General features: G+C 37.6%; 1 protein-coding gene across 1 annotated transcript in view; it reads left to right on the forward strand.

Moving 5' to 3' along the window:
* GABRA3 (gamma-aminobutyric acid type A receptor subunit alpha3) overlaps positions 1 to 16,327 on the forward strand; it is a 136,246-nt gene that overhangs the window by 46,251 nt on the left and 73,668 nt on the right. Inside the window, exon 5 of the mRNA XM_008160660.3 lies at positions 9,241 to 9,323. Within this exon, the coding sequence (XP_008158882.1) occupies positions 9,241 to 9,323 (83 nt within the window). The remainder of the gene's footprint in view (positions 1 to 9,240; positions 9,324 to 16,327) is intronic.

The following is a 16,327-nucleotide window of genomic DNA, read 5'->3' on the forward strand; positions in this document are numbered from 1 at the left end:
AATGTAATCAAAACAACCAAGCATTGATAGCTTTGTTGCACATGGTTCTTTTTTTGTAATGACTTTAGGAGATTCCACTTATAGTTCTTTATTCATTTAGCTCGCAACTAACTCACAGAAGTGGTTCATACTTTAGTGAACCTCACTCTAATGAACAGAAGTAAGAGCATAGACCAGTGGTCGGCAAACTCATTAGTCAACAGAGCCAAATATCAACAGTACAGCGATTGAAATTTCTTTTGAGAGCCAAATTTTTTAAACTTAAACTTCTTCTAACGCCACTTCTTCAAAATAGACTCACACAGGCCGTGGTATTTTGCGGAAGAGCCACACTCAAGGGGCCAAAGAGCCGCATGTGGCTCGCGAGCCGCAGTTTGCCGACCTCGGGCATAGACGATAGAGTGGCTCATTTTGGACTCTGAGAAAGCTTGTAATGAGGGGAGAATCAAGTAATAGTACAAGTCCTCAGTCAATTACAAATTATTCTCTGCACTTCACATGGTGATATTAACCCCTACCTTCTAAGAGCTCATATCTTGCAGAAATGATAGGACACATTTTTCACTGTATTATAAGGCATAATAGAAGTTTCACAAACAGCCAGCAATGAAGTGCTGTGAGCTAAAAATTACACGTTTCATCATGATTTGGAGGTCTGGGCCCAGATATGGCAGAGCCTCACAGGGGAACTGATATTTGAGCTGGAAGGATGGAAGAAAGAATGTACTCCCAACAGGTCTTCACACATTTGTTTCATTTTTGCCAGCTGCAAGAGGAAATTGGGGTCTTGAACTAACAAGAATTTCCTTTATTCTCAAAGGCAAGATGCTGATCTCCAAGCAGATTGAGTTAAAAAGCTCACTCTAACACAAGGGGGATTTACAGATCATCGGAAGGTTTCCTCTAGTTCCAAATAACATAGCTATTTTAGATGCTACCCCTAAACAGAGTAGAGACCTATGTTGTAGTGACATGGACTTTAAAATTGGAATTAAGAGCTCCAGCTGTGAGTCCCAACTCTGGCACAGATCAATAATATAACCCTGGATAAGGCATTTCTCTGCTCTGGGCCTCAGTTGTTTTTTGTTTGTTTGTTTTGTTTTGTTTGTTTGTTTGTTTGTTTTGAAAAATGGGCTGAAAATACCTGCTCTGCCTATCTTGCAAAAATAGTTATTAAAAAAGAAACATTTATTGACTATCCAATCACCATACTAGGGATGGGATTACAATGATAAATAGAGATCCTTCTCTCAAGTTGCTCACAGTCCAGTGCAGAAGACAAACACATAAACAGGCTGATAACATTATGTGCTGTTAAAAATGATCAAAGAAAAACAATTTAGGCAACACAAACAAACTTTATTAACACATCATGAAGTGAACAGACTCCATAGGGAGAACTGCAAAATGGGGCAGAAGGCAGGAAGCTTTAAAGGATAAAGAATAAAGAACAAAGAAGAAAAAACTAGAAAAGATCTGATTGGCAGGGGCACATAGTTAAACATGTTTGGTATGAGAAGGCCTGGAGTTGCCTTGGCATTTGGAGATTGTCTGATTGGATATACTATGTTTCTGGTCAAGCAGAGTTTTACTGGGACACCAGTTATTTAAGTTTCAGTTTGTTGACATGACCCTCCAGGCAGGAGTAGCATTATCGTGGGGCTAGAAGGTTATTTCAACAGTGATAAAAACTAAAGTATTTGTCCAAAGTGCTCTGGGATTTCTGTGAGCCAGAGAACTCAGCTATGCCTGTAGGGCATATACAAAGCATTGTGGAAGAGGTAATATTTGAGCAAGGACTTGAAGGAAATTCGTTGCACATACAAAGAAAAAATGGCATTCCAGGCAGGGGGGGAAATCAATGTGTACAAAGACACAGAAGCATGAAAGCTTTGGTAAAATCACAAGTATTTGAAGATGGCTGGAGAGTTGGGGACAGTGTGAATATGAGAAAATGAGGCTAGAGCTATACATCTGAGTCATTGTTAAAACTGAGATGTGCTTCCTATAAAAGCTAAATGCAGTGGTAGAGTGTTGACCTTCCAGTGTACTGAAGTCTTTTGCCTATAGTTCCAGGATTTAATGTAAAGCCTGAGACAACTGGGATTCTTGTGACTAATATGCTGCTTGGTTTGGGTGGTTTATAGTGGTATATTTCAAGTGATTCATCCTCTACTCCTCTACTGGTAATCGCTATTAATTTACTATCTTTTCTTTTTCACCATAAATCCCAGATCCTGCCCTTTAATCCACAATGATAGAAATAGCCTGTCTGGTATATCAGCCACTCCAGAAGTAATGTTTACCCTTTGGTTTTTAGAAAAAACAACAACAACAACAAAAAAAAAAACAGTTCTCTGAATGCAGACCAGATTGTTCCACTTCTAAAGACCTAGGTGACATATTGACTAGGGGCTCATACTGAGCTTCAGAGACCCTTGTCCCTATAAATTTAAGCTACTCCTTCCTCCATCCTCTTAATGTGTTGACAGTCTAGCTGAACAATAATGCATATACTCAATAACATTTAGATGTTTAACTGTTAGGACTCCAGTTAGTTCAGGAACATATTTTTTATCTAGATATGTTTTTCCTATTTTATGCCCCCGTTTGAAGATTTTTATTCTATATGAAAAAAAATCTAGGAATAATTTTATATTTTTTCTGTAAGGCAGTTGTTAATAAGTAGGTTATTCATGTCTGTTTTCTAATTTTTAGAATTCTCAATTGAGTTATAACATGTATATTTTAAGGCCTGCAAATATTATGTGCATTGTTCCCCAGCATTATGGGTAAGAAATGTGTTCTAGCCCTAACCGGTTTGGCTCAGTGGATAGAGCGTCGGCCTGCGGACTGAAGGGTTCCAGGTTCAATTCTGGTCAAGGGCATGTACCTTGGTTGTGGGCACATCCCCAATAAGGAGTGTGCAGGAGGCAGTTGATCGATGTTTCTCTCTCATCGATGTTTCTAACTCTCTATCCCTCTCCCTTCCTCTCTGTAAAAAATCAATAAAATATATATTTTTTTAAAAAGAAATATGTTCTAGACATTGCAGTAGTCAAAGGTTAAAAAATGGGAAATTAGCTTAGTAAAGTGAGAGGTATTATCAAGATATGAGAATGAGAGCTTCATTTTCCAGAAGGGTCACTTTCAGTATGCCAAAGGCAAATGGACACTGAAGACATGGATGTAATAGCATATGAATTGGATTTTTTTTTCTTGTTGGCTTAGTGCATTGGGTGAATTCCCATTTAAAAGCAGATGACTTACATGTGATAGCCAATCTATTTCAAGAAACATGTACAAAAAAATCCTAAAAATGCAAAGCACTACATAATAAGTGCAAAATAAATACTGTTTTTTGTATTAATGATAAAGTACAATATAAGAAATCATAAAATAGTATAGTAAGAATAATCTCTGATATGTGTGCTTATTTTGAAAATGTGCATATAGTCAAACCTTGGTTCTCGAATGTCTGCCATCTTGAACAGTTTGTTTCTTGACCAGGTTGTGCACAGGAAAATATCTCAGTTGTTGAACAAAACTTGACTTAAAGGTCCTTTCATGCTGATACCCTTCTCTCGGATGGCAAAGGAGAGGATGCACGATTATGAGTCAATTTACCACTAACCCTCGCATTCTTACCATCTCAGGAAATTGTGCTGTGAATATTTTCATGTTATTTTTAGCTTTTGTTGCTGCTTATTATTATTAAATGCATACAGTAAGTCACCATAGGTCCTAGGAAGGTTAGTGATAGCAACAAAGTAAAAATGAAAGTTGTGAGAACAACAATAGAGCTTAAGAAAGAAACAATTGCAAAGTATGATCGAGGTGTTCAAGTGTTGTCTGATCTGGCTACTGGTGAAATTGATTATTCGCATAATTTTAAAACATAAGAGACCATCAAGAGTGTTGCTGTTGCTAAAGGTGTGAAAGTGTTCGTGAAACAATGATCACAGGCAATTGAGAAAGGTTCAAACAAAATCATTTGGGGGTCTGGAATTGATTAATTCAATTTATATTATTTCTAATGGGAAAAATGATTTTTTAAAACAAATCACTTTTCAAACAGCCTTCTAGAATAAGTTAAGTTTGAGAACTGAGATTCCACTGTATTTCCAATGAAGATCAGATAAAGGCACCAAATAACCAAGCCACTAATTTGTCTCAATTCCAAAGAAGTAGAAAATAAACTATTTACTCAGTGGCTTTAAGTCTATAGCAGGGATCCCCCTTTTTTAAAGTTATATGAGATCTTTATTCCAAAATGAGATTTCTTATAACAAATGATGGTTTAGCCCTAGTAATTTTCAAATCATCAAACATTTATTTGGTTCTATTATGTAGAAAATAGCATAGAAACTGGCCATGAAGGACTACAAAATTGAATAGCAGGATAAAAAGGAATATATGTAGAACAAGCATAAGTTTGAGACAATTTAAGCAACAATTTACAATTATAAACAGTGTAGCAATGAATAAGCATGTGGATATGTATTTTTATATTGTTAGAAGTGTACTTTCAGAGCAAATACCAAAAAAAAAAAAAGAAAGAAAAATGTCCATTCAAATTGTAAATGCACATTGAGTTTTGTTGGATGTTTCCAAATTTTCCTCCAAGAAGGTTGTACCAATTTATATTTTCACCAGCAATGTATGAGACTGTTTACATAGTCTCACCAATAAAATGAGTTATTAAATGTGTAAATTTTCTCCAATCCAATAGATAAGAAATGATGTCTCCATATGTTTTTAATTTGTATTTCTCTAATTATGAGTGAGCTTGAATATCTTTTTATATGTTCAAAGGCCATTTTGAAATCATTTTGTGCATTGTGTGCCCATGATTTTTGCCCATTTGCCATTAAGTTTTCTTATTTTAAGAGTTCTTTATGTATCAAAGATATTAGCCCTTGTTTATGATATATTACAAAAATTTTCTCCCAGCTTATCAGTAGTCTTTTGATTTTTTGTTTGTGTGTTTTCTTTGTTTTGCTATGTGTGGTAGACATAGTAATGCCCCTAAAAGATGCCCATGTCCTAATTCTCAGAAACTATAAATGTACATGGCAAAGGGTATTTTGTAGATATGATTAAATTAAGGACCCTCAGATGGAGAATGTATCCTGGCTTATTCAACCATCTGAAATAATATCACAAGAGTCCTGAAAGCTAGGAATCATTCTTAGCTATGGTGAGAGGGAAATATAAGTGTAGAGAAAAGATCAGAGCTGCAACATGGCTGGCTTTGAAAAATGGAGCAAAGGGCCATGAGTCAAGGAATATAAACAGCATCTAAGAAGCTAGATAGGCAAGGAAACAGATTCTCCTCTAACACCTCTGGAAAGCAACTCTAGAGTAGGAATTCTTAACTCAATGAGAGAGTATAGCATAATCACTGGTTTAAACATTTTTAAACTACCATATTCCACTTACTGTTTATCCCTTATTTTATGCCCCTTCCCACTTTGAGATTCAGATACATGTACTTTTTGCCCAAGGTAAAAATAATATTACCCATGGGTAGCACATACTGTAGGAAGCAGATGAAATATTGAGAATCACCAGTGTGTTGAAATTCAGTGGAAAAGACAAGAACCCCATTGTTTTATTCTGGATCTCAGTCCTTGGACTTCTTGTCTTCCCTATATACCATCACCTACCTCATAATACCATCCTATCTTAGAGCTTTAATTAGCATCTGTAAAATATAAGGAAACAAAGCACAGAGAATGGAAATAAGTTGCACACCACTATGAAGAGGTAGAGCTGTGTTGTAAATTTAGTAGTCTGGCTTTGGAATCCATGCTCTTCAAGGCTGTGCTTAAATCCCACTTCTGCTTTTTAATTTTATAAGAGCTTTTCTTGAACTATCATTTACATATGCTAACATTAATCTGTTTTAAGTTTCAGGAATTTATATTAAATATACAGAGTTATGCAACAATAACCAAATGTGGATTTATAACATTTCCATCACCTCCAAAAATCCCTTCAAAAATTTCCAGTCACCATCATTCTCAGCCCTAGTCATTGGCAACCGCTAATCTATTTCCTGTATCAATAGATTTTCCTTTCCTAGATACTTAATGCGAATGGAATCATACAATATGTTTCCTTTTGAACAATATATGCTACTTTTACTTAGCATAATGTATTTGAGATTATCCATGTTGTGTGTATTCCTTTTTGTTCATGACTAATATTCCCTCATATGGATGTTTCATATTTTGTTTATTCATTCATCATTTGATGGACATTTAGATTGTTTCTGTGTTGTTGTTTATTTGGCTATGATAAATAACTCTGCTATTAATAGGTCTTTCTGTGGACATATGTATTCATTTCTCTTGGGTAGTGGAGAATTGAAGTGGAACCATAACATTTTAAGGGAAGTTTATGTTGAAATTTTAAAGAAACTGCCAAAATGTTTTTCCAAAGTATGCTTTAGTATTATATATTTCCACCAGTAATTTATGAGGCTCCATTTTCTCCAAATTTTTGTCAACACTTGATATTGTCAGGTTTTTTACTTTAGTTATTATAATTCACACATAGCAGTGTCTCATTGTGGTTTTAATTTGCATTTCCCTAATGATTAATAATGTTGAGCACATTTTCATATATCTGTATGCCTTTTGTGGAGTGGTGTTTATTCAGATACTTTGTTGATTAACAATACTTAAAAATTTCCAAAGTGGACATCTTATGTTAAGTGTACTTATCACACAAAATAATAATTATTATTATTTAAAAAGAGGGTAGGGAAATATTTTGGAGTGGATGGAGATGTTTATGGCATAGATTGTGGTGATGAGTATACTACCCTGAGTATAGTCAGGGTGCTTTCTGCTGCAGAAAAAGCTTAAAGAAGTCTTGAAAGTTGTGGCAAGGGAGAGGGAAGGCAAGAAAGGAAGACAGTATAACACAAGAGGTTAGAGAGCTTTAGGATATGTTTAAGAGCCAATGAAAAGAGCACAGAATAATTTAGCTTGTGAGGTACCTTGCCCTCATCAATCTCTGCTTTCTCCTTTCTGCTCTGCTTAGGAGGGATGGGCAAGAAATAGATGGAAAGGAAGATAGGAGAGTTATTATAAATAAGTTCTGGTCCTAATCAAAAACCAGTGCCTTTTGCATTTTGCTTTGGTGATCTATTTGTCGTACTCTTATTTTCCATGTCCCCAGGACTGCTGGATAGATGTAAAGTGATTTCCCCTCGGAATTACTCATAAGAGGCAGTATCTTAAAAATACTAAGTGAAGAGAAGAAACACAATTTTTTTTATTAAACTCATAGAATATTTAAGTGTCCAACACAAGGAGCAGGTTTCTCAGTGAAATACATTTCTCTTATATCAAACTCTTTGAGGCATAAAACCTCCTTTATGACTTAAAAACAAAGAGTGGATCAGTGAGATATAGACTAACTTGAGAATTGAGGTTTTCTCCAGGACATATGGGAAATTTTGTAAATATCTAAGGGATTAGTTAGAGCTGCGAGGACATTTGCTATCTAGTTCCAACCTCTATTGCTTAGATAGGGAAACTGAAAATAAAAGATGGGTAACTATTTGTTGAAGGGCACACACTTGCTTGCTGCCTACTGGCCTAGGTAGGGGTCTTGCTAATACACATCTAAGCATGCTTGCTTTAGCCAGCCTGCTTTGAGCAATATCTAGTGTTGCTGTGCTGATCATTTGTGAGGTGTCACATATTCATCCAGTTTTAACAATTAGCCAGGATTGGAGGTGCTTACCAGTTGGCAATTTACAACTCGAAGAGCATGATAGGGATTGAATCCAATATAAGCAGGATTTATATAGGATATCTAGAAACAGCTCAACAAATCTAGGTCACAAATAACTCTAAATTTTTGCTTGTGGGTCCCATTTCTATGTAGTAGGCTACTATCTAGGCCAGGGGTGGGGAATGTCTGGCCTGACGGCTATATAAGGCCCGAGAAATAATTATCTGGCCCTGCCAAGGCATTAGGCGTGAGTTAATTAAATGTTTGACCAAATAAAGCAGGCTAATTTTTAAGTTGATAATTTTGTATGGACTGAAAATGATATTATAAATATCTAAATATCCCTTGGCAGGAAAAAGGTTACCACCCCGGATCTATGTCAAGGAAAGTTAAGGTTCAAAAATTTTGAAAGAAATTGGAAAGGAAACCTTGGAATAGATTATTTGAACATATTAAAGAAGGGGAATGAGTATAGGGCATGACAAATCGTACCCCATCCAGTTTTCCATTGAGGAATCCATGCACAGTCTCTCCCATATGTTGTCCCTGTTAAGAAACCATGAGCTCTTCAGACTTGATCTCTAAGGTTTTGGATGTCTTTCATCACCTTTGCATTTTTCTAGCCAGTTGCTGTGTGTGTGTGTGTGTGTGCGTGTGTGTGTGTGTGTGTGTGTGTGCATGCGTGTATGCATCTGTTCTCCAAGAGCCATCTCCTTTAGCAAAGCTATAGTAGTTGCTGTGAGCAGCAGAGCCATCTTTTGTGCCTGTTCATTATCAGAATAATCTTTCTACACATCTCTCCTCTCCAGTGAAAATTTTAAATTGGTTAACTTCCGTAATAGCCTACTGAGGAGAATTACTTTAGAAATTATTAAAAAATAAATGAATCAGGCCAAAACCGGTTTGGCTTAGTGGATAGAGCGTCGGCCTTCAGACTGAAAGGTCCCAGGTTGGATTCCAGTCAAGGGCATGGACCTTGGTTGCGGGCACATCCCCAGTAGGGGGCGTACAAGAGGCAGCTGATCGATGTTTCTAATTCTCTCTCTCTCTCTCTCTCTCTCTCTCTCTCTCTCTCTCTCTCTCTCTCTCCCTTCCTCTCTGTAAAAAAAAAAATCAATAAAATATATTTAAATATATATATATATATAAAAATAAATGAATCAGAACCTGCTGTTTTAAGGTTTCTTTGGATGGGGGTAGTAGTTAAAGGAGCTCAGCTAGGGCATAAGTTATATTTGTTTTACTAAAGGTGGTAAGGTAGGATTCAGATCTAATAAAAAAAATCTAAATACTGAATGGTGCTGTGAGAGGCTATCTGCTTCATTTACTCCATTCTTTGTGTTCATAAAGATGTGGACCTCCATGAACCTAAACCAACAAAATCCAGTTATTCTTAGGAGCACTCCATTGATAATAATGGGAACTCAGCTTTATGTTTAATACCTTTCAGTTTAGCTTGACTTCATTTTCTGTTCTCCTTACTTTTAGGTTAACAATTCATGCCGAGTGTCCCATGCATTTGGAAGATTTTCCCATGGATGTGCATGCCTGCCCACTGAAGTTTGGAAGCTGTACGTATTTTCTCTCTTTCTGTTTGCCTGAGCCTTTTTTCAAAAGAAATTGAATATTCAATATTCTGTCCCCCTAGTAATTTCTAAAGCTGAGGCTTTTAATCCAGGCTGGTATGAAAACAGGGAAGGGAAAGTGGGGTTGAGTAGTATTAACTGATCAGGAGAAGGAGACAGTCTTGAATAGAATTTTCGTTCTACAAAGCAAACCTTATTTAGACTAATTTCATGTCATTAGATTGAAATATTAACATCTGTTTCTTAAATTGTCCAGAAGACAGAGCTTGTATAGATTCCTCAAATAGAATGTTATTATATTTTTGAAATGCCTATTCTACCTGTACCCTCATATACATCTATCCAATTCTCTATAGTAAATGGTAAACAGGAAGAAACTCTGGAGATTTTCTCATTTTTACAGTATTGCCCTTGCTGGTAGCTGTAAATATGACAGAAAAATTAGTAGCTACACAACCCATTTTAAAATAAATCAGAGAAATAAAAATTGAAAAGAATTTGAGTGAGTTTCTTACTCTCAATTTCAGAGTAAGTTTTATGTGAGTCATCAAAGCAATATATCAACGTCTGTGTTGATCATGTCTAAATTAGATTTAGCTCTGTATTTTTTAAAATTTCTTTATTTTAAAGGTATTACATATTTGTCCTCGTCCCCCCATTCCCATCCCACACCCCTCCCCACACATGTCCCCACCCCCCTGTTGTCCTTAACCGCCGGTTAGGCTCATATGCCTGCACACAAGTCCTTTGGTTGATCTCCCCCTTTACCCCCACCCTTCCCTACCCTCCCCCCGAGGCCCGACAGTCTGATCCATGCCTCCTTGTTTCTGGGTCTGTTCTTGTTCATCAGTCTATGTTGTTCATTATTTCCCCTATCTGAGTGAGATCATGTGCTATTAGAAATACACTTATAAGAACCGAAAATGAGACAAGCAATAATGGTTATGGTGACAGGCAAATGAATCAGTCTGTAGTGAGTTTCTTTCTGGACCAACAGTTCTTTTGAGACCCAATTTCAATGTCCAACAGTTCCTTATGTGTACATGTCAGCACTGACATTTCAGTTCTGGATGGTGGACAAATGGTGGTAATGCAGGTCCGACTCTGTCTGTATTTTGAAATAGACAGAGCATTTGAAAAGACCTAAATAATTATGTTTGACATATTTTTTTCAATCATTATCAAATATTTACAGATTGTGTTTCAAGCTCTATTCTAGGAACTTGGAATGATTCCATGAATAAAACAAAAACCCTGCCCTTATGGAGCTTATATTATAAAGGAGAGTGATGATGAAAAATAAAATAAACAATGGATAAAAAGTAAAGTATAAAGTATGTTGTAAAGTGAGAAGCACAATTGAAGACATGAAATTACTACAGAATAATGGGGATAAATCATGTATAGGTGGACGATAGGTGTTGCCATTGAAATTTAAAATAGGGTTATCAACATATGCCTCTTTGAAAAAGTGACTTGAGTGGAAATTTTAAGAAGGAAAAAGTGTTAACACAGCTATCTGAGGCAGTTGTGGTCGGGTGGAGAGAACAATCAGGGAAGGGCAAGACCATTATCAGAAAAGTGAATGATTTTTTCTGAGAGCATCAAAGTGGCCAATGTGTCTAGAGTGAGCAAGGGAGAAAGCACTAGGAGAAGATTAAATCAAAGAGCAGGCCAGGTCATCTAGAGTCTTGTAGGACATTAAAGGGCTTTTAATTTTATTTTGAGGGAAGATGGGGAATGATTGGAATATTTTGAACAAAATAATTATATTATCTGGCTTATGTTGTAAAAAATCATTATGGATGCTCTGGGAAAGAGAGAAGCAGGGCATCCGGTTATAGGTTATTAATATTTCAGATGAGAGCCGATAATGGCTCAGATTAGAGTGATAGTGGCAAAAGTAGTGACAAGTAACTTGATTCACTTTTTTAAATAAATAAGAGAGTATGTTTAAAAGTATTTAAAAGATCAGTAATTTAGAATATATTTAAACCCTGAAAAAACTGAAAAACACCAGCTAATCTTCATGTGTTTGGATCTCTTAGCAAAGTAAGTAGCACTATACCAAATCAAAGGTCAAAATTGCCAGTTTGAGGTTTATTTTGCTTCTCAAACTTATTTCCTGAAAGAGCAATCACAGGGTTTGTATATTGTATGCATATAGGCTTATTAATATATAATTTGTAAGAATAGCTCACCATTAGCAACATACAGGGCCACAAATGCAAGCTTATAATAAGCAAAATCAACTGATCAGATCAATATGTACTTCTGTACTGATCCCTGGAAATTTCAAAATTTTCAACTCAATGTGCCATCATTTCCTGGTTTTGCTTTTTATTTGACATTAGTAGATTCCTTCAAATCAGTAATGTCTCTATGTCTATTATTAAGACTTAATTCTTATAGTAAAATTTTAATGCATTTTCCATTTTGCTGATTTATCAACTACTTTTCTCAGTATTTGATATTCAGGACAATATATAAATTTCCTGGTAAATTCCAGGAAAGAATTTCCACATAGAAACAATAGTCAGGATGCTGGTTACCCTTGCTGGGGGTTGTACTTGATAAGGGACACAAAAAGTACTTCTGTTTTTTTTTTGTTTGTTTTTTGTTTTGTTTTGTTTTGTTTGTTTTTTTGTTTGTTTTTAGAGAGAGAGGAAAAGAGAGGAGAGGAGAGGAGAGGAGAGGAGAGAGAGAGAGATCGATGACAGAGAAACATCATTGACTGGCTGCCTCCTGCATACCCCTACTGGGGATCGAGCTGGCAACTCGGCCATGTGTCCTGACTGGGAATCGAACCGGTGACCTCTTGGTTCCTGGGTTGATGCTCAACCACTGAGCCACACCGGCTGGACAACTTCTGGATGCTGATGATATAGGATGTAAGTGTGATGTTTTGGAACAGATATCTGGACTAGAGATTTAATTTAAGCATCATCCATATAGGTGATATTTAAAGCCATAACCTGGAGGAAATATTGTATATAGATAAGAATATCAAGGACTGTTTCCAAAGTCACTACAATATTTAGAGGCTACAGAGAAGAGAATAACTCAGTATATTGAAGGACAGGACAGGTGAATTATGAGGAAACTTAAGAGAACATGTTGCCCTGGAAGACAAAGTGCATCAAGAAGGAGAGAGTGATTTAAATTCTTAAAGTGTGCAGTTAAAATTAACCTTAAATAAACTCTAATGGAAAGCAATTCTGGAATGGTGGAGTAAGGACTTCTGAAAATACATTCCTCCATAAATTGCCAAAATAAATTTTCTCCAAACTCTAACCAAAGGTTCACAACAATCTGAGGAGTGCTTAAAAAAACCAAACCAAACCAAACCAAACCAACCAAACAAAAATAACCTGATTCTTAGTAAGACCAGGGAACCCTGTTCTCATCCTCTTCTTCCACACTCTCCAGATGCTTTGAGGATTTTAAAAATATATACTTTATTGATTTTTTTTACAGAGAGAGATAGAGAGTTAGAAACATCAATGAGAGCCCTGGCAGGTTTGTCTCAGTGGATAGAGCATTGGACTGCGTACTCAAGAGTCCCAGGTTCAATTCAGGTCAAGGACATGTACCTTAGTTGCGGGCACATACCAGTAGGGAGTGTGCAGGAGGCAGCTGATTGATGTTTCTCTCCCATCGATGTTTCTAGCTCTCTACCCCTCCCCCTTCCTCTCTGTAAAAAATCAATAATAACATATATATATATATATATATATATATATATATATATATATATATAAAAGAAACATCGATGAGAGAGAAACATCGATCGATCAGCTGTCTCCTGCACACCCGCTACTGGGGATGTGCCTGCAACCAAGGCACATACCCTTGACTGAAGTCAAACCTGGGACCCTTCAGTCTGCAGGCCTACGTTCTATCCACTGAGCCAAACCAGTTAGGGCGAGGATTTTTTTAAATGATAAAAGGGTCAATCTATCAGGAAGATATAACTGTTATAAAGATATATATACATATATATATGTATATATATTCACCTAACCATAGAACCCCAAAATACATGAAGTGAAACTGATAGAATTGAAAGGAGAAATAGATAATTCAACAATAATAACTGAATATTTCAATATTCCATTTTAAATAAAACAACTAGACCTAACATCAGCATAGAAAGAGAAGACAACACTACAAACCAACTAGATCCAACAAACATTTATACTGCAGTCTACCAAAAAACATTATTTTTAAGTGGACATGGAACATTTTCTGGGCTAGACTATTAAACAAGACTAAATAAGTTTGAAAATACTGAAACCCTGCAGAGTGTGTTATCTGATGTAAATTGAATGAAATTAGAAAACAATTAATAGAAGGGAATTTGGAGAATTCACAAACAAGTTTATCCCTAAGTAAACAAGAGATCAAAGATGAAATCACAGGAGAAATTAGAAAATATTTTGCAATAAATGAAAATGATGCACAACATATCAAAATTTATGGACTGTATCAGTTTAAAGCAGTGTTTAGAGGGAAATTTATTATTGCAAAGCATATATTAAAAGTAAGTAAAAAAATCTAAAATCAAGAACAAGCCAAACCCAAAGCAAGAAGGAAGAAGATAATAAATATTGGAGTGAAATTAAATGAAATAGAGAATAGAAAAAAACATTAAAGAAAATTAAAGAATATAAATACAGTTAGTTCTTTGAAAAGATTTAAAAAAAACTGACAGACCTTTAGCTAGACAGACCAAGGGAACAAAGAGAGAGAAGGATCAAATTACTAAAATCATGAAAAGGTGACATCACTATTGCCTTACATTAATAAACAGGATTATACAGAAATACCCTGAGCACTCACAAATTAAATTGTCCAGAAGAAATGGAAAAATTCCTGGAAACACACAAGCTACTAAAATTTTAATATACCTAAATTAGTAATTTAATAACTTCCCACAAAGAAAATCCCAGGCACATATGGCTTCACCATTGAATTCTATCAAACATTTGAAGGAGAATTAATGAAAACTATAGAAGAGGAAGTAACCTTTCTTAACTCATTCAACCAGGTCAGTATTACTCAGATACAAAAACCAAAGTCTACGAGAAAACCACAGACAAATATCCCTTATGAATATAGACACAAGCTCTTCAACAAAATCCTAGCAAACTGAATCTAGTGACTTATAAATGGACTAGAGGCTTGGTGCACGAAATTTGTGCACTGGGCAAGCGGGGAGTGTCCCTCATCCTGGCCTGCACCCTCATGCAGTCCAGGACCCCTTGCTCCTTACCACCTGCCTGCTCACTCCTTACTGCTCGGCTTGCTGCTTCTTAGTGCTTCCACAGAGGTGGGAGAGTTTCCCACCACTGCCACTGTGCTTGCCAGCCATGAGTCTGGCTTCTGGCTGAGCGGTGCTCCCCCTGTGTGAGTGCACTGACCACGAGGGGGCAGCTTCTGCATTGAGCATCTGCCCCCTGGTGGTCAGTGCACAACATAGTGACCAGTCGTTTCAGTTGTTTCACCATAACAGTCACTTAGGCTTTTATTATATGGATTATACACTATCTTTAAGTGGAATTTATCCCAGGAATATAAACTTGGCTTAACATCCCCAAATCAGTGAATATAGCTCTGCACAGTAGCAGTATGTTAGCCAATGAGCTTTATCCGAGGTATAATTATTGCTAACTGAAAACTTTTCCCCCAAAATCAGTGAAGGATATATATCATCCTACCTAGTAAAAGAGTAATATGCAAATTAACCACCACTCTGCTACATGCACAATCCACGCCCACCAGCCACACCCACCAGCCAATCAGAGCGAGAATGCAAATAAACCCAACCAAGATAGCTACAGCCACAGAGAGCAGGAGGGAGGCTTGGGTTTCCCAGGCAAGAGATGAAGCCAAGCTTTCCACCTGCCCTTCCCGGCCTAAGCCTCCACTCAAGGCTACAAAGTTTCAATTATAGAAGGTAAACAAATCCAAACAGAAATGGCGGCAGCCATGGAGCTGGAGATAGAAGGAGGCTAGGGTTGCCCCCTGCTTTCCACACACCCTGGCCGGCCCAGGCCTCCGCTTAAGGCTACAAAGTTTCAATTATAGAAGATATACACAAACCCCAACAGAAACGGCTGCCAGCCACAGAGTGAGCAGGAGGCTTGGCTCCACTCCAGGCTACAAAGTTTCAATTGTAGAAGGTAAATAAATTTCAGATACCAGGGCCTCCGCTTGGGTTGCCAGGGGGCGTGGCTGGCCTGCAAACCACCACAGGCCCCTCACTCAGGCCGTCCCACGCCCCAAGGGAACCCCCACCCTGATCCGGGACACCCTACAGGGCAAACCAGCTGGCCCCCACCCATACACCAGGCCTCTATCCTATCTAATAAAAGAGTAATATGCAGATTGACCATCACTCCAACACACAATATGGATGCCCCCATGTGGTCAAAGATCCTGCCCCCATGTGGACACAATATGGCCACCACAAGATGGCCAGCAGGGGAGAGCAGTTGGGAGGCACCAGGCCTGCAAGGGAGGGCAGTTGGAGGCAATCAAGCCTGTAGGGGAGGGCAGTTAGGGGTGACCAGGCCGGCAGAGGAGGGAAGTTGGGGGCAAACAGGCTGGCAGGGGAGCAGTTAGACATCAATCAGGCTGGCATTGGAGTGGTTAGGGGGTGATCAGGCTGGCAGGCAGAAGCGGTTAGGGGCAATCAGGAAGGCAGGCAGGCGAGCAGTTGGGAGCCAGCAGTCCTGGATTGTGAGAGGGATGTCCGACTGCCCGTTTAGGCCCGATCCCAGTTGGACATCCCTCGAGGGATCCCAGATTGGAGAGGGTGTAGGCTGGGCTGAGGGACACCCCCCTGCCCCCATGCACTAATTTCGTGCACCGGGCCTCTAGTATTAACATCATAAAGGACAAAACACACATGATCACCTTAATAGAAGCAAAAAATATATAGTCCATGCTTGAAATCCAAAAATTTGTTCTACTTTGCCAGTAAC

Source organism: Eptesicus fuscus, chromosome 1 (assembly GCF_027574615.1).
Source record: "Eptesicus fuscus isolate TK198812 chromosome 1, DD_ASM_mEF_20220401, whole genome shotgun sequence".
Classification (NCBI taxonomy): Eukaryota; Metazoa; Chordata; class Mammalia; order Chiroptera; family Vespertilionidae; genus Eptesicus; species Eptesicus fuscus.